Below are 18,992 nucleotides of genomic sequence, written 5' to 3'. Positions count from 1 at the left end.
GAAGAATGAGTGCAGCAGAAGCAAGCGAAGGTGCTGTCTGGGTGGTGACAGATGGTCCTACCAGGGGTGGGGCAGCCAAGGACAGCATCTTGGAAGAGGTGATGTTTGAGCTACAGGACTTGAGAAATAGAACACTATGCAGACAGATGATGCTGTCTCTGTGCCCCTCCTCAGGGACATTCCCTTTCCATTATCAAAGGTAATTCTGTCCTGAATTTGTATTTATCACTTCCATGCATTTCGTTTTAGTCTTACACTACACATATGGATCCCTATTCTAGTATCACCTATTTTCAACCTTTATATCAGTGGTATTGTCTCTTTCATATAATAAGAACCAACAATTTACTGGGCACTAAGACATGACGCTGTTGTAAACATTGTGTGTACATTGAGGTAGCTAGTCCTCCCCACAACTTGGTGATGGTGGGTACTATTGTCATCCATTTTACTAAGCGAGAAATTAAGGCTCAGAGTTCTTAATTTGTCCAAGGATTCACAGATAATAAGTGGGAGAGCCAGGGCTCAATCCCAGGCAGTCTGGTTCCAAAGTATGAATTTTTTCCCTTGGCTTTCAAAGTAATTTTATTAATAAGGATCACCTTGCTTTTTCTGTGAGAGTGAAAAAAAATTAAATTTCTATCATAGGATAGAAGACTGAGAATATTTTCCAGGTATTTCATGTTTGAAATGGTTTCCTTCCTCCTTTTTTCAATGAGATGACTGTAGGTTCATATGCAGTTATAAAAAGTAATACAGAGAAATCCCTTCTACACTCTTCCCAGTTTCCCCAGTGGTAACATTTTGCACAAACTATAGTACAATATCACATGACATTGATACAACCCACTGATTTCATTCAGATTTTTTAACTTTACTTTTAGTTTTCTCAACATTACCAAAAATTTCCTTAGCTACAAAATCTTTCATTTGACAGCTAGAAATAAAAGATTTAAAAGGGAAATCTTTGGTTTAGATAAAAATTTAATGTGAATGAATTTCAATGACAGGATAATGGATGGGGTGTTTGGCAGATCATTCTTAAGTGACTGGTATGGGATCATTCCTGAGCTTGGAGAGAAGGAAGGAGAGTTGCCATCAGGGGACAGGCTGAGGGGACAAGAAGCTGAACAAGGAGATGAACACTTCACCATATTTGACCATAATTATCTTCTGCTGGGTGGGGACAATGACAGGCAGTGTACTGAGAGATTGCTGTTGAATACTTGCAGTGGCTTTTAAAAACCACCTCACTTAGCACACAAGCTGGGGTGGGAGAGAATCGATTTAGCTCTCAGGTTCGCACTTTGCAGAGGGCCCTCGTCACTTCTTGAATATTTGCCTCCTTATTGAAAGCTGCATGCTCGTTCCCTCCTCAGATCTCTGCTGAGGACACAGCCTCACTCCAACAGAATTTCCTGCGGAAGCAGTGTCTCAGAAGGAAACGTGACTTAATGGATTCAGGACTGGCGTTAATGGAATTTCCTTTAATTATCTACCACTAGATTGATAGCAATGTTTTTCTTACAAATTCAAATGAACCATTAAGATCTATATAAATGTTATTGAAAAAAATACGTTTATAAAACATTATTTGAAACAACATCATGTTAGGTTTTTAAATGAAGATGAAAAACCTGAAAATGTTTCTATACAATTTTTAATTAATAAATTACTAAGAAGGGGAAATGGTGGTGAAGAGATATGATAGCAGCACCCAATTTTAACAGAGATAGAAAATAAGCAATTAAATTCATACCATACTGGATGCCTTAACAACAGCTCTGGGAATCTCATCTCTTCAAGGAATGAACAGTTTCCGGAAATAGAGGAAAGATATTTGGAGGTGAGCACTTGTCATTTGCTATGAGGTGCTCTAAAACCTATTCCCTCCACCTCGGATTAAAACATCATTGAAATTCACAAGAGGTCCAGGCTGTGCAGCCCACACTCGGCAGGTGCAGAACAGAGCAAGTGCAGCAGCTCAGAACAGGCATTTCCTGCGCGTTGCTGTCTGTGATGTTAGCAGCAGATTCACCAGTCACCTCGCATAACCTCCCCTTGCTTGTGCAAGCTTATAGCAGGCTTTTCTTGGGAAGTGATTGCACAGCTATTAAGTTGTTTACAAAATCAACCCAGTCCCATGGTGAGATTTATTTCTGTGTGAGTCAAATCTTACATTCTAACTAGCAGAGCAAAAATCCGTTGTCATGGAAACCATTCCCATTTCACTAGGTTGGAGCTGCAATTCACTTGCATGGAGATAGGTTGACAAAGATGCGGAGGGAAAGGGTGAAAAGAAATCAGACATGGCTTAAATCCATTTTCCTGAATGATATTGATGATCACTTAATTTTACTTTGGATGGAAATTGACCTATAAATATTGGATCCTAATAAAACCTTTCCCTACTGGGGGTGGGGATGAGAGGTTAGTTTTAAATGTATTTTAGAAGCTACCTAAGATATCCCAATGGGTTTTTATTTTGCCAATTAATAGGATCATTTATTAAAATAATAAGATTGTGTTTTAGTTTGTTCTCAGGGTAATTAAAGCCATGATAGTGAGAGGGAGAGTTATGTTAAGGATAATTTAATTTCCTTGTATTCAGGATTTATAAATTAATTGTTAAGACTGTCAGAGGAGGAATATGTGGATTTGTCACCAGTAAAAAAGGATCACTTGCTTCTCAAACTCATAGTCGAAGTAAAGGAACCCAGCACATCCGCACCCAAGTTCTTCTTACAAACTTACGGCATCATGAGTTAACCAGGAAAAGCACATATGTATTACAAACCTAATGGTATGTGTGCCTTCCTAAAGGATGGGACATTTTTGAGGGTGGATAGAGGTACTGGCAAGGTGGGTGTGTGTCATCCCATTTCTTACTTTATGGCCCCAATCATTCCTGCTCCCTCTGAGGAATCACCACTTTTCACACTAGGTATCCATCTCCTCTTGAAGGACTGCCAGCCAGACACGTCTTTAAATTTAAAATTATGTTATTATGAGAGGGCACACAGACCAGAGCTGCATTTACCATGTGACTAGATTTCAGGTGTTGCCGGGTGTCTGCAACAGAAGAGAATGGACAACATGACCAGGGGAAGGGCATGAGAGAAAGCCTCTGAGTGGAGAGCTCCCAGTATCAAGCGCAGGATGCTTAAGGGTTTTGTGGGTATTTATTTAAATTCAATTGGAAAAAACAAAACCACCTGAAAGAAAATATTTCTTTCTGCACAGCATGGAATTCTTAGTAAACAGAGATTAAATTATATAAGGAGTTTTTATCCTTGGGGGGGAGTCCATTTTTTAAAAAGCATAAATTATCTACAGTAAAATATACAAACCTTACGTTTACAGCTCAATAAGCTTTTACATATATATGTATGTATGTTTATATATAGATATGTAATTACTACCCAGATCAAGATAAAGAACCTATCTCTACTTCAGAGAATTTCCTCACAACACTTTCCAGCCGATCTCTCTAACTCCAAAACTTTACATAAATACAATATGTACTTCTTTGTATGTGGCTTCTTTTGCTTAACTTAATATTTTTTAAATCATTTATGTTTTGCATATATCATTAGCTTGTACTTTCTTATTACTAAGCAGTATTCCATTGTATGAATATTAACAATTTATTTATCATTATTGTTGATAGATGTTTGGGCTGTTTCCAGCTTGGGGCTATTATAAATAAAGCTGCTATGAACATTTTATCAAGTCTTTTGTGGACATATGCTGTCACATAGGGTAGGAGTATATTTAACTTTATTAGAAAGCTCCAGTTATCCCAAGTGGTTGTACCATTTCAACTCCCAGTAGCAATGCATGATTCTCCCCATCCTCACCAGCACTCAGTGTTGTCAGTCCAGCGGGTGTATAGTGGTCTCACCTTGTGTGATCTTTGTTTTTAAAAAAGCTAAGCTAATGTCTGCATCAATGTTGTCGTGGCATCTGGAAGTCAGAATTAAAATTCATATATTGTGATTAACATTTGCCAGCCTCTTAATGACCCCATGCCTTTGAAAAATATAGCTTTTCTAATACAAATACAAGTTCAAGTAAGCTGAAATTTCAGGGTAGCCATAAGCTGATGACCAGAACAGATTGAAGTTGGAAAAGAACCCGGGCATGTGCCCTGACCGGGAATCCAACTGTGATCTCCTGGATCCTAGGTTGATGCTCAACTGCTGAGCCACACTCGGCCTGGCAAAAAGTTACTTTTTAAATACAAAGTCTTGCTCCCACCAGCACTTTAGTTCCTGCCACTGGAAATTTGAGGGGAATGAATAAAAAGTCATTTTTACTTTAGCATTTAATACTTGAGTCTCCGAAAGAGCACAGGAAAAGCACTTCTATATGAAAAATAATAGCTCAGTGATTTTTCACTTTATCGCCTATATTTCTAAGAGCATGTTTTTTACTTACTTAGTGAAAAGCCCTTAATTGTGGAACAGGGAGTTTCTATCTGGGACACTTTAATACTACAGAGAGCTGAAAATGTATAGATCTCAAATCTGTTTTCCTTCTTCACACTCTTCCCTGATCATAGCAGACAAAGCAGGCGCTGGAGAACCTGGGAGAATGCGGTGGGCCTGAGGGGTGGGTGTGAAGGCAGCCAGAGGGCGGTCACAGAGGAAACAGCTTCTGGAAAGGGACTCAGAGCCTGCTGGTTGGGGCCCTAGAGCTCTCCAAAGGAAGGCAGCACCCGCACAAAGGAAATCTGTCCTGTCGTCCATTTCCACGGTGTGAAATCCAATATTTACACAAAGGCTGAGCCCAAGGAAGGCATATTTTGGACCCTCATCTGTAAATACTTAGTAACCGCCTAACAACACACATACCACGGTTCAGAATATCCGCAGAAAGGCGTGCTCTCCGGCAGGGCCTTGGGCAGGGCGGTGTTGACCTTACAGCCTGGGTGCCTCCCGGTTTATTAAAGTTTCATGCCTTCCATCACAGTTGCTGCATGAATCCTTTTACAACCTCCAGCACTCTAAGCAGAAGCCGTAGAGACACGGCAAATCAATTTTCTCCTAAGAAACTGTGAACATCGGGTGAGGCAACAGTTTTATTTGCTATGCTGTGAGGCAAAAAGTGGCTCCTGTGTCTCGTTGCTGGAAAGACCTGCCATGGTGATTTGCGTTTCCAGTTTAAGCATTTCCAGTTTAAGCGTTTCCAGTCTCAGGTAGAGAAACATCTTCCGTTTGTTGGACTTCGGTGTTCAGAGTATCTCCGGAATTTTCAAACTATGGCCCGAACTGGCCGTGTCTTGCTAAGAAAGCAAATACTTGGCGTTTTTCCCTGAGAGGTAGAGAAGCTGCATTTCTGTGGTTGGTGGTTAGAATATTCTCACCTTCTGCTTGATTAGAGAGCCTATGGAGAGAATTTTCATATGCACATGACCAAGCTCAAAACAATGGTCGTTTCAGGGAAGTGATGGTCCCTTGAGAGAAGGGACTGTGTTTACTGTCTTTATTATTATTTCCTAGCGTGAAGCACTGTGCCTGGCCCATGGTGGAACTCCACGAATAGGGATTAAATTAACAACTCATGAAGGGAAAATTGATCATTGCTATCTGTATTAGTCCATTTTATGGCATAACACCTCCCAAAATCTCAGCCGCTTATAAAACAAAGGTTTATTGCTTGTTCACGTGAGTTGCACAGGCAGTAGCCTGAGGTTCTGTCCTGCGTGTCTTCTTTCTGAGGCCCACAGCCACCGTGTGGGACATGCCCAGTGCTGTGCTGACCTGGCTCAGACCAGCTCACAGCTCAAGAGTTGACGGTACACATCTCTTCCCAACTCCACGTTCAGTGATATCATTTGGGTAGCCTAAAATCAACTTTGCATTTACACCATGGAAATTGGCAAACACTTCAAATCAGAATTTGTTTTTGTTTTTTGAGAGTCAGTTTATCAACACACTACGGGATTCATGTGACAAAGAAGAAGAGTAAAGGAGCTGGTAGAAAATCACAGTGCCTCTTTAAGCCAAAGCAAATCACATGACCAAGGATGATAATGGGTCAGGGACACAGGCTCCATTTTACAGGAGGCCCTGCAAGTCATGTGGCAAAAATAGGGAGGGAGCAAAAGGTTGTGAACAATGCTACAATCTACCCCACTATCTGAGGAATTATAATTGACCAAACCCCAAATTGGGACATGCGGTATGACGGTGTTTTAATGATATATATGTATATTTTAACATAATTTTATTATAAAACAATACTACTTATTAAATAAATACCTACATTATGCCAGGTGTTGTATAGAAGAACTTCCTACCCATGATTTCCTATAACCCTCACCACGGTCCTATGATGTAGGTACTGTGATTATTCCCTAGTTGCAGATGAGGAAACTAAGCCTAGAGAGTTTAGTATCATAGGTTGGATTCCCTGGGCACAGACTTGGAGAGTTGCATAGGAATGCTTAGTTGCTGAGTGCTCTCAGCAGACCCACCTGTAAGGAAGTAAAAAGTGAGAAGGCAGAGGGAAAAGCAATGACATCAGTCATTCCTGCCGGGAGTTCTGGAACTGAGATGGCCCTGGAGGGTTGTTCTCAAATCGAGGCAAGGGGACCCTAGCAGTCACTCTTCTTTGGTTTTACATGCTCTTACCATGGGTTGTTTTCCTTCCTTCCTGCATGGGTGAAGGAAGAGTTTTCTTCTTTGGGAGGGTGAAGCAAAGAGCTTGACTTTGGAATCAGTGAGGGTTTGTGTTCCGACTCTTCCATATGTAAGCGGTCAGACCTAAACTCAGGTGTATACTCCCTGAGCCTCTACAAAATGGCAGGGTGGTGACTGGGATTAAACTGGGTACGTATTAAAAGCACCAGCCAGAGTTCCTGGCTTAGAATAAATGGCCAGTATACAGGGTGTGGCAAAAGTAGGTTTATAGTTGTTCGTATGGAAAATAATACAATAATTAATAAATAATAAGACAAGAATAAACTGTGTTTCACATACTCACAACTGTAAACATACCTTTGCCCCACCCTATATTGTCTCTAAAGGGTGTCCTGAAAAATGTATACACACTTTGAATAATTATTAATTCCACTGGGTTAAATCTGAAAAGAAAGAAACATCAACTGAACTATCAGCTGTTAAAGTGTGTATACTTTTTTTGAGATACCCTATATTAGGATTTTTTGCTTTTACTTTTTAATTATATGTTAGTATGTAGTGAGACTCAAAACTCAGTATTTCTTCAAGAAATATTGTTATTCTCCTGTGCTGGGTGGGGGTCTTCCTACAGAATCACATTGCATGGATTGTCACTTTGCTCCTGTATTTTGTACCTTGGTACCTGGGAAGGAGGTGGATTGGGCTGCAGTCCTGAGCAGTGTGCATTGTAACAGAGCTTCCTTGGGGAGACAGCAAGGCTGTGCCTGTAATTTCAGATCCCAGACAGTCAGGAAGCTTCCTTTCATTTGTCCCAATTTGTCTCCATCCAATAGCCCTAGTAAACTGGGGGTCTGGGAGATGACACGTGAATAATGTTCATGGCAGGGAAAGGAGAGGAGACCCTGTCTTCTGTCTGGGCATGTTCTGCAGCCAGGCTGGGCTGGGCGGATGCGCAGGCAAATAAGGAGTTGGTCAGGATGCATAGAATTTCATTAGCCATCCACTGAGGCTAAATAATAACAGGTTTGGCAATATCCTCCCTGTGCACTCCCGGGTTGAGCTCCCAATCTCCTGTAACATTCTTTCCTTTGGGGGGAGGCAAGGGGAGCCGGTCGGGTGGAGATTGGAAGGTGGTAATCAGGAGAGGAGGGAAGGAGGAGGCAGGTCTTTGTTTCTCTCCTCAGGCTCTGGACAACTTGCCATCCTTCTGGGAGATCTTGGTTATTCAGAGCATGCTCTGAGCGCTTGACGGGAAATTTGTCAGTGCTTCCTTGCCTACATCATTTTTTCACTCTCATTCACTTTCTGATCATGACACTTTCTCAGTAAATTGGAAAACAAATATCAAGAAATCAAAATGCCATCGCCAAGGCATTATAAACAGCCTCTAATGGTGTGTACCATGAAAGATACCGTAATGAAAACACACTAAACATTTGCATCTTCTGTGTGCTGGTATAAATTTATAGGGCTGCTCTGTGGTCCTGAATACAGAACATCTCTGTTAGCACACAGCAGGAATTTAAATGCTTCCAGGAAACAAAATCAATCAATAATAAAATTCTTCTATATCAGATGTAGTTTATAAACGTGATCGAAAGACTGTCCTGTAAAAACAACACAACCATAAATCCTTACAATAAGAGCATTTTCCAGTGATAAACAGTTTCCAGTGTTTTTCATTGTCTCCTGCTCAATTTCTGCAAGTTAGCAAAGCTTCAGAAAGAGGCTTCTAGATCTTCATGCTATAATGCAGTTGTTTATCAAATACCAGAGTAGTCATTTGCCAGGTAGAAGGTATCCTTAGGATTGATCATAGACACAAAGAGAGGAAATCTACAAATAAATAGATCTTTGCAGTTCACTTATTGCTTTGCCATATAAAATCCTGAGAGTGGATGAGGCCAGCATTCTTTGTCAACTACAGAATAATTTTATAGCAGCACCTCGTCAGCAATTCTTTGGGGGGATGAGGTTTGACTTACATTATGCAGACAATTAATTGCAAAGCTGGAATACAAGAAATCAGGTAGCTCTAGTTCTGTGTAGCTGAATGAATTTGGCTTCTGTCTTCCAACCTCCAAATATTACTAAGGTGTAGGTTATAATAAAAAGGGGAAGAAAACTGGGGTAGCCCAGCCAGCTTTTGCTCATTCAGTAAAAAAAGGGCTATGAGTTCCAAAGTAACAGTGAAAAAGTTTCTCCTTTAGAATATGTCTCTCATTTTATTGCTTGCTCTTCCAGATGAGACCCTCTTTCCTCCTTTCATCCCCTGGGCTCCCAGGAAAAGTTCTTGAGGAGAAAACTTTACCCCAAATTATAGTGCAGCTAGGACCTCGTAATAAAGACCTGAGTAGCCCTTTCAGCATGTGTGGGCCCATTTTGTGCTTTTTCTTACTCAGTTGCGTTGTTGGTCTAGCATCCCAGAGTCTGAACACATAAATCCAAACACAAGTGATAGAAGATGTTCTTCTATAGGAATCTCCCCTTCAGATGCCCCCAGTCAGTCAGCAGGTTTCTGTGAGCAGGAAGGAAGAAGGTAAATAAGAGTTAATACAGCCCACGTTTATCAAGTATGCACCGCACACCAGTGTGATTCTGGGCTTTAGATACTGTATATCATGCAATGCCCACAACACCCAAGAGTAGCAGTATTGTTCTCATTTTATGGGTGAGGTAAAACTGTGGGTAGAAGTTTGAACAGTCAGTAACTAGCAGCATTTATTAATTCAGAATAGTTCCCTTAACCACAACCCTTAACTAGCAGAAACTCACATTAGTGACGGCACTAAACCCTCACAGTAACTCAACTACAAAGTATTATTATTACTCCCATTTTGTCCATTGGAATAATTCAGCCATAAGTTAATTCTCTCAGCGTCACGCTTAGTAAGGGACAGAGTCAGAATTTAAACCCTTCCAAAGACTTTATTCTTTCTACTACCCCACATTGCATCCACTGAGCATTTGGCATGCATATTCTCAAAGAGATTTAGTGCCCAACTTTGTATTTAATAAAGCAAATGCAAGAAAAAAAACATGCATAGAAACCAAGAGATATAATTTTAAGATTCTGTCCCTTTACTGGAAAGAAAAAGTGGATGAGACATTGTGTTGGCAAGGAGGAGAGTGGGCTTTGGTTTTCAAAGAAGACTTGGGAAAAGGAGTTTGTCTCTTTAGTTTACAGGAGGGATGGAAGGACATGCCCAGGCTGCTAGGTGATGGGATTTTGTATTAAGTACAATGGTTATGGCTGCAAGTGATGGGAAGCTCCCGTACAGGGACTTAACTAGGAGTCACTTTTAACAAGAAACCTAGTGGTAGGAGACTTCAAGTGTTGGCTCAGCTGCTCGAAGATGCCATTGGAACTCAGGCTCTTTCTCTTCCCACCCACCCTGCTCCCTTATTACATTGACCTTCTCCTCTTGAGAATCACAAGACATTTGCCAAAAAGTAAGGAACAAAAGGGAAGAAGGATCTACCTGTGTCACTGGTATCCTGTTAGCAGAAAAGTAGGGACTTTCTCAGACTCCACCAGCTCCCAGCTGACTTCCACTTAGGTCTCACCCATCAGCAGTGTGTCCTGTGGCTACCCCAGCAGACAGGGAGGTTGGGAAATCATGTGCCCCCAAGAGAACTGCATCCCTCTGTGGAAGGGGTGGTGTGGAAAATCACAGTGACAGTGCACCTTGGTTTAGGAAGCTAGCGTGGGGAAGAGGTAGGGCAACGGGGCTGCACTGGGAGGCCAGGGGTGTCTTGGCGCCCTTTGTATCTACCTTTACATTTAAATGGCCCCAGAGCATCACACTGTTATGCTTCCTTCCTTCCCTCACCCTGTTCCTGACCCTCTTCACTCTTTCTGATCCAACCCCAGACCAATAGCCCTTTGGGCTAAATAATGTTGATAATCATCGGATCATCTGACTCCATGTTGTTGTTTTTTAATTCTTGCAAATAATAGACATTGGATAAATTACTGCTGAATTAATTACTTAATGAGACTAGGAAATTCCAGGCAGATATTGGCGGGTGATTGCCATGGCCAGAAGTTCTCACTGCTTCAGAAGAGAACCACTCAGAGGCTGTTGAAGGCATCTGGAGGCCCTTCTTATCAGCATCCACATGTACCAAGGTCAGCTAAGTGGCCCAACGCAGACAAGAGCAATCTGAAAGGACTGAGGACTCTTGGGTCTCCAGTCAACACAGCGCTGTGTGACCTTGTGGCTACTTCATGTGATTGTAGCTCCTGCTTTCTTCTTCGTCTTTGCAGAGCCAACTCTCCCAGGCGCTGAACGGGCTGTCAGACAGGGCCAAAGAAGCCAAGGAGTTCCTGGTGCAGCTCCGCAACATGGTCCAGCAGATCCAGGTACCAGCAGCACCCGAGACACACAGCAAACCCCATGGGTTAAGATGCCACTTCGTGGTGGGGGAGTTTGTTTCTTCTCTTTTATATTTATGTATTGAGGGGGAAATCCTATTTCTTTCCTTCCTGCTTTGTCTCCTCTAATACATACAAACACACATACAGACCAACTTCGGACATACCCCTTCTCGAGGTGGTTATGTTTGCCACCAAGCCAGGAAACCTAGTTTCCAAGTGGTTCCTATCTTCCTCAGGGAGGTCCGAATTCTCCACTACTGTGTATTTAGGAAGAGGCCTATTTCTTTGTGAATTTAGAGTTATTACTGTTGAGTTTTTTAAACTCTATAGGTCTCCGAAGCATCTTGCAATGATTATATCTTATCTGATGGTAACAAACAAGTCACAGTTTCTCTTCCTTCCTTTCTCCCTTCCTTCCCTCCTTCCTTTTCTTCCTGTTTCCTTTCTTCCTTCCCCATAGTAATGCTTCTTCCCTACTTAGGTACTTAAATTTATTTTTCAACCATGATCTCCTGGTGACGGTAATTTCAGATTGCTTTATCTGGACACAATGACCAACGGATCAGCCAGTGTCTGGAAGCTGGTGAATTCTTCCCTATAGCTAAAGGGGAGAAGCCATAAATTGCATGAGATGCTAAAATAATGACATTCTGCACCTGTTTACCATTCTTATTTTTTGAGATTTGCTTCAAAAAATAAGGCAAAACCTTAGCTCTGGCCTCCAGTAAATTGTTTTTCTGAGCTAATATTTAATCCATGTCAATGCAGAAATGGATTTTTTAATGTAAGCCAGCCTTCCAAAGCATCTCACACTGATTCTTTGCCTATTTTTGGCATATATGCCCATGTTAAAATTTCTAACTCCCTAACAACCTAACAGTTGTACACTTCCTTCTGTTTCCTAAAGCAATGGATTCCCTTCTTTGCTTTTTTCTGGCGTTAAATAGACAACCCCAGACTTGCCTCTGAACCTCACCTCTTCGTCAGACAAAGCTCTCTTTCTGGTCTAAATCAGAGTCTATGAGGAGAAGGCTTCCCCCTCCCTCCCAGTATTGCCCTGCAGGGGACATAGAGAGCTCTTAAATGATGCTTTCCAGGGGACTTCTCTGAGAACTCAAAGCAATTGCCATGAAAGCCAAAACTTAACATTTGTGGAAGTCATTGCTCGAGCAATTACTAATCCACGTCTTACATGAAGAAGACCTTGCATTTGAAAACAACCACCAAATACCTACCGGTATGTCTTTATATTAAAAGAGAGATACAGTTCTTGATGACTTTGGTATAAATTAAAATTTGATAAGCTAAGCTGTTCCTTCCTTGCCAGTCCCCAAAAGTTTACAGTTTACTCAGCTGTGTTATTAGTGTTTACACGGGTATTTAGTTTTCATTTGCTATAAGTTACAATAGTTTTTCAGATTATGGTTTGAGAGTCAAAATTATATATGTAACATTGAAAGGATTACCTTTAATGAATGATTTTAACTTAGTGACAGAATCACTTAAAATTAACATGTATAGCATATACAGATTTAAATGAATTTAAAAATTTAGATGCAGCATTCAATTTAAACATCATGGGGAAGCTATCACTCATTTAGAACATGCTTACCCTTCCTCTACAAGCTGTTGGCTCATGTCCGACTTTAACAGCCTACTGGTTCCTGTTCACATTCTTTCCTTAATGAAAGGAGCAAGTACTTTTGCCCATGATTATTATAATAAATTCTCATATCGTTGGATTATTGTTTAATATTGAAGACCGTTGCCATCCTTTCTTCTTTCTTTTCCTGAATTTAGTGACTTTTTCATCTCTCCTGCCTTAACAATACCCCACTCCCCCAGGCAACCAGCCTTCCTGAATGTCACCTTCCTCCAAACACAGCTGAACAGATGCCAGCTTTCAAAAGGACTCACGTTTAACTCTATAAACAAAGCTTTATTTTATTTAATATAATTCAGACTTTGGAGACGATTCCCTTTTGATAAAAATAAGTTTATCAAGTGATAACCTTTTCAATCTAAATTTAAAGCAAATCACAACCACTATAGGATGTAATTTATCCAGTTCTTTTTAAGGTGGCAGTTGTACACTGTGGAGAGAGTTCCTCTTCATTCCCTTCAACGGGATCTCTGCCCCACAAATGGACAGGTGAGCCCTGTCCTCTCTGGCAGCCAGGCACCCAGGCCCCTTCGGCTGAGAGGTGTGCTCTCTCACACAGGAGAACAGTGTGGAGTTTGAGGCCTGCCTGGTGGCCCAGTGTGATGCCCTCATCGACGCCCTCAACAGAAGGAAAGCCCAACTGCTCGCACGTGTCAACAAGGAACATGAGCACAAGCTGAAGGTGAGTGCTGCGCCGTCGGGGGAGTAGAAGGCCAAGGAGCTGGGCTCCCAGGGCTGTGACACACAGGCTAGATGCAAAAGGGGAAGCAAGGTGCCCACAGCCTTGGGTGGCCAGTGGCCTGCCTGGCAAGGAATGGGCACAGCCCATTATTCACCACTTCTTCATTTAACTCAGCAGTGTTTGTTGAGTGACTCCTCTGGGTCAGAAATTGCTTTGGGTATAGGTGTAATAAAATAAATAAAAATCCCTGCCCTCACGGGTTTATATTCCACCAGGAAGGACAAACAATAAGCAAGATAAGTAAGTAAAATATCCAGGATATTAGGAAAAAGTGCTAAATAAAAAATAAGGAAACAGGGATGGGGAGTACTGGGGATGGAGGTTGAAATTTTAGACAGGTGGTCAGAGAGACCATACAAAGACATAGTGTGTTTTTGAATTGGGAAATGGAATCTGTACTTTCCAGAAAGCAAACAAGATTTGTCTAAACTTGGAAGTGAATTGTGCATTTGGACAGCTGTACAGACTTGTCATCACACAGTGGAATCAATTGATTACAAGTCTGGGTCCCTGTTGGCAGAAGGGCAGGTCCTCCTAGATGTCTGGAGACATCTGATACTCCATTCATTGCCCCATTAAAGTAGGGCAGCAACAGCTGAGAGTGGGCTGGGTAAATGGGAAGAGCCCAGCAGAGGGGAGCTCGGAAGGAGGAAGTCAGGGGAGGTCCACATACATGGTTAGTAAGCTTTCAGGGAGCTACCAGTGGATGGTGGGTGGGTAGTGTGCAGTGCTGATCTGGGATTGGGGTGGAGGAAGGAATGAGGTCTGACCATAGGCTTTCTGTTGGGGTCGGGCAGTCAGCATCAGGGAACTTCCACAGTGGACAGCAGTGAGTGGACACAACCTCGGGGGAGCAGGGAGCCGGTGAATAGTCCAGGTAGTGTCAGGTATCCCCCGCAGGTTTGGAATAGGCTCTAGTCCCTGAAGGACAAGAGAAGGCCCCACTTCTAAAAGACTAAGATCCGGTAGGAGATCCAAGGAAGAGCTTAAAAATGAAGGAATATGAGAACACAGCTGACAAGATTTTAGACTAAAGCTTGGTCGCAGGGAGGATTTGAGCCAGGTCAGTACCCATTTCATGGTCACCAGAAACAAAGCAAGAAACCAAGTGCTAACAGGGGCATGAGGCCTTGGCAAGACCATCAGCAGGACTGGCCATACTGAGCCCTGAACAGCAGAGTTGCCTGCCCATCCTTCCTATGTGCCCCACCCACACCCAGGACCCAGAGCCCAGGTGGACAGGGAGCCAGACAGCACCACAAAGAACACCATTCCCCCGGGGAAGCTTCCCACTTCTCCCCAACGGCGAAGAAAACCCCCACTCCAGCTGCCTCCTCTAAGGTGCCCTCCTCCACTACCCACCTACTGCTCCTCAAAACACATTTAGAGCTGCACACCTGCTTCTTCCTTCCCCAAAGCCAGGGCAATGATGTGGCTGGAATATAAACCTTTCTCTCCTGCCTTTGCGACTTGCCCAGCTGTCACTCTGAAGGGGCCTGTGAAATGGAGGCAGACAGAAGGCTGAGCTGTGACCAAGGGGTCCAAGCCAGAAGGGGCTGATGAGAGCTGAGCCCCATGATGAAACTGGCCAGCAAGACCTCCTCTGGCGCTGTATCAGAACCATGTCTCTTTGAGTGTTCCTGATGAGACAGCAAACGCACAGTTTGATCAAGGAGAGGCAAGGCAGATTCCTTGATAAAGAAAATGGCACAGCTTGCAGTTGAATCTGAACCAAGAGTTCAGAAAGAAAAGTACCCAGGGCTCTAATGTTCAGAGAGCCTCAGCCTCTTGGTTTAGACAGCGAACCATGGCTGGAGATTGGAACACTCCTTCCAGAGAGACCAATACTGTTTCCTGGTGGTGAGTCTAACTGGAGGACCCTCTCAGGTTCATATCAGAACCAACTCAGGCCCCTGAGGACACCACACTGCCCCGCCTGGTGGAGCCTGTGCACTGGCACTGAAGGTAATCGGGAAGGCACTGGGCTTTCGAAGGAGGCACCTCAGTGGCCTGTGTCATGCACAATTCACAAAGTGCTGAATGATGGCAAGTTTTATATACAGGGCTTTCTCTAGCTCATCAGTTTCCAGACTCCAGTTTCCTAAAGTCTGAGATCAAGTTATCTGCTTTTGAATTCCCTGTAGGACCACTGGGCTGTGTCTCATGGCAACACATATAGTAATTCCTAATATGTGGGGTAGGAAAGTGGGGGCAGTATTAAGGCTACTATTTTTTACCTAAAAAGTTCCCTGAAAGTTTTACCACGTGGATATCAGTCTTACAGATTTAGCTGCAACAATCTGGAAAATATTTCTACTCCATAAACATTTCCATCCAAAACAGCCAGTTTAGGTCTGAATGAAGAATTATTCTAGAGTCACCATTTTTTTAACTGCATTAAAATCTAGACAAGCTCTGAGATATGATTCTATGGTTGCCCAGCGAGCAACGTAGAATGAGCATCCTTGACAACCAAGCCCCGGCTTTCCTAACAGCAGTCACCCACACTCGGGGACACTTGCTTTGAGGCAGCACTCTGCAAACTGTGTTACAGGAACCAGCTCCTAGATTCCTCACAACACCCCTATGAGGTCATTATTACCAGTGTCCACCTTCTCGCGGTGAGGAAACCATGGCACCATGATATTAAGAACTGGTCCAAGCATCCAGAATTCCAGGGCTGGTAACCTGGCTTCGGAGCCCAGAGTCTGGACCACAGCACTGTGTGCCTCTGGCTGGCAGAAGTACAATGCACGGGGAAGGCTTCTCTCCACTTACTGCCAGCCTGCTAGGAGCTGAGTGCTGGGGGGGAGCAGGGGAGGAGAGAGAGAGAGAAGGTGACTCAGGATGAGTCCTGCCCTTCTGGAGCTTACTTTTCAAATAGGTCATCACACCCACAGCGGACTCCAGCAGAGGAGAGGTGGCCTGCTGTGGAAGTTGGTAAAATTACCTCCAGCTGAAAGGGACACAGGGTGTATCGTGGGAGAGCGGGCACCGGGGTAGCCCAGACTTTGGGCGGGGTGTGCTAACGGCCGCTCACGCCCTTGCCTGCGGGCTTCTGGGGCTCACAGCTGGGGGGGAGGAAGGCGCCGAGCACAGTGCCCCCTGGTCCTGCTCCACCCAGCTAGTCAGGAGGACTGACAGAGGGAGGGATGTGTTCTGTGCCTGTCACTGCTCTGACATTATTAAAAGATCGCCATGAGAGCCCTTCATTTTAGCATGCTTCAGAAACCCATGACTTTCATTGTTACGACAGAACTCAAAATACCCTTTGAATCACACAGAGCGACTTAAAATAAAAACAGATTTCTTTAGGAAATGAGCTGGACAGCTGGGGTTTTCCCTCCAAATAGGGGGCCAACCGTTTTAGTTATCTAGCTATAAAATTTCAACTTTCTCAATGGAAATGTCTCTTTAAAATACTGTAGGCACTTTTCTGGCGTTTTAAAACAGAACACAGTGAAGAGTTTGTGATAAGTCGTATGGGTGGTGACTACAGTGGCAACTCCAGGTTTCCTGTGTGGGAGCAATGTAAGGGCACGGGTCTGGATGGGAGAGGGCGTGGAAGATTGAGAAAGCATCGCTTATTGGTATCAAGCTCCCCAGTCGCCTCCGCAGGATGGGACTGTATGGAAATCTGTTACGGGCTGTGATGAGAATGCAGATGGAGACCACACAGCGTCACCGGGACTCCACGTCCATGACTGTGCATCGGTGCCAGTGGCCTGCCCTTCAGGGCGCGCTAATGCCCTTGGGGGCTGCTGAGCAGAGAGCGCCTGCCCCCATTCCACCCTGCCCAGTAGGAGTTCCCTGCCCCAGATCCCAAAGGGCTACAGAAACCAGAGACAGGTGGCTGGATGTCCCCCATGGCAGCAAAGCTGTTCTGTCTTCTGTCTCGAGCGATTTGTTTCTCTGCTGTTTCAGCTGATTGTATCTGTCACTGCTTCTAAAAACAGCCGACAATGCTGACGCCGTGACTCCCCCTCTCTGCTTTTCTCCTCCTGCCTTTTCCCTTTCTTGTCACTTCTGTTGCTACTCAGACTTGTGAGAAAAGCCTGGCCTTTTATAGACATCACTTGCCAAGCACAGTTCTCCTTTCTGTCTTTGTTGGCTAACCCATCACTCACAGTCCCGCAGGGGTAATCTTATGGTTTTCACTTCCTTTGGCACAGTTCTCTGGGGGCCTGCTTTTTGCTGACAAAGAGGAGAGTTGTGTGTGTATTTTTCTGGCAACTCTCTCTTCTTGAGCGATCCAAAAGGCTAGGGATGCTAGAAGGTGAGCCTGTAGAAAGGCAGCCTTTGCAGTCTACTCATGCCCCTCTCTGAGAGCACTGAGGGCCTGAGCACATTGGACAGACCTGGTTCTAAGGCAAGATGGAGCCAAGTGGGGAAGAGCCAGACCCCGTGTCCTAGATGACAGGTTTGAGGACACACTTTATCATTTACTGGGTCTCCACCCGTGGGCAAGTGTATGTCTCTATTTCTTTCACTTGTGTGTAAAATAAGGTTAGAAGTAGCCATAACCTCATATGGCATTGGAAAACACCGAGCACAGCACCCAATAAATTCACTATGCCCTGGCCAGAGTGTCGACTGGCGGGCTGAAGGGTCCCGGGTTCGATTCCAGCCAAGGGCACATAACTCGGTTGCAAGCTCGATCCTGGGCTCCTGTCAGGGCGAGTGCGGGAGGCAACCAATCGATGTGTCTCTCTCATATCGATGTTTCTCTCTCTCTCTCTCTCTCTCTTCCACTGTCTCTGAAAAGCAGTGAAAAAATATCCTCGGGTAAGGATTAAAAAAAAATTCACTATTATTATTGGTGTTATCACTGAGAGAGAATGGCTGGAAATCTGGTTTCGTTCAGCACACTGAAGAAAGGCTCCTAGGGGCTTATTTTTCATAAATTATAGTTCATTGTGTAGAATTAGCCTACACATGGGTGTCGCTGTCTCTGAACCTCAGAAACTCTTTAGTGGCCTACAATATAGTTCACAAAGTTTGGTAAGCTATTTTTAAAATCTACCAAAAAAAAAAAAAAAGGCTTTGAGACATATGCAGATGTGACCATATTTTAGGAACACTGTTTGAAATGTAAATTACAGTAGATATTATTTTGTGGTTTAAAAAAAGCACTGGGAGCCAAATATCTATTTTCAGGATGTGGTGAACTAAAGCAAATGTCAGAAAGCTACTGGAGAGAAAGAGCTTTTGAGCTTTCAAGAAATATTACCAGGTCATATTTGGAACTACTGGGCAGTATCTGATGATCAACAGACTAGACTGGATCCTCAGGTTTCCTGTTCTATCTCTATGTTTATTAACATCCTTCCCAGGTCTCCCTTAGCTGACTAAGCCCTGAGTATTGTCGCCTCTGTGAGATCTGCACAGGGAATTTGTGACAACACTTACATTAGAATGTGTTGTTAACGAGGTCTACACTTCTTTCAGGAACTTTACAAATGCTATTTTTCTTTTGCTAAACCTAAAGAAATATCTGATAATCATTTTTATTTACATAATATTCAGAATTTAAAATAATTCTACAATTACTGTAAGTGT

At 43.4% G+C, this 18,992-nt stretch overlaps 1 protein-coding gene across 14 annotated transcripts in view; it reads left to right on the top strand.

Moving 5' to 3' along the window:
* Window positions 1–18,992, top strand: part of TRIM9 (tripartite motif containing 9) — an 87,224-nt gene that overhangs the window by 30,927 nt on the left and 37,305 nt on the right. For all 14 annotated transcript variants that reach the window (XM_081161735.1, XM_081161738.1, XM_081161739.1 and 11 more), the window contains exons 2-3: window positions 10,918–11,013; window positions 13,251–13,373. In XM_081161735.1, the coding sequence (XP_081017861.1) occupies window positions 10,918–11,013; window positions 13,251–13,373 (219 nt within the window). The remainder of the gene's footprint in view (window positions 1–10,917; window positions 11,014–13,250; window positions 13,374–18,992) is intronic.

Source organism: Miniopterus schreibersii (genome assembly GCF_964146895.1).
Source record: "Miniopterus schreibersii genome assembly, chromosome: 1".
NCBI classification, from domain to species: Eukaryota; Metazoa; Chordata; class Mammalia; order Chiroptera; family Miniopteridae; genus Miniopterus; species Miniopterus schreibersii.
The sequence above is the reverse complement of the archived record's forward strand: the minus strand, read 5'-3'. Positions and strand labels throughout refer to the sequence as shown.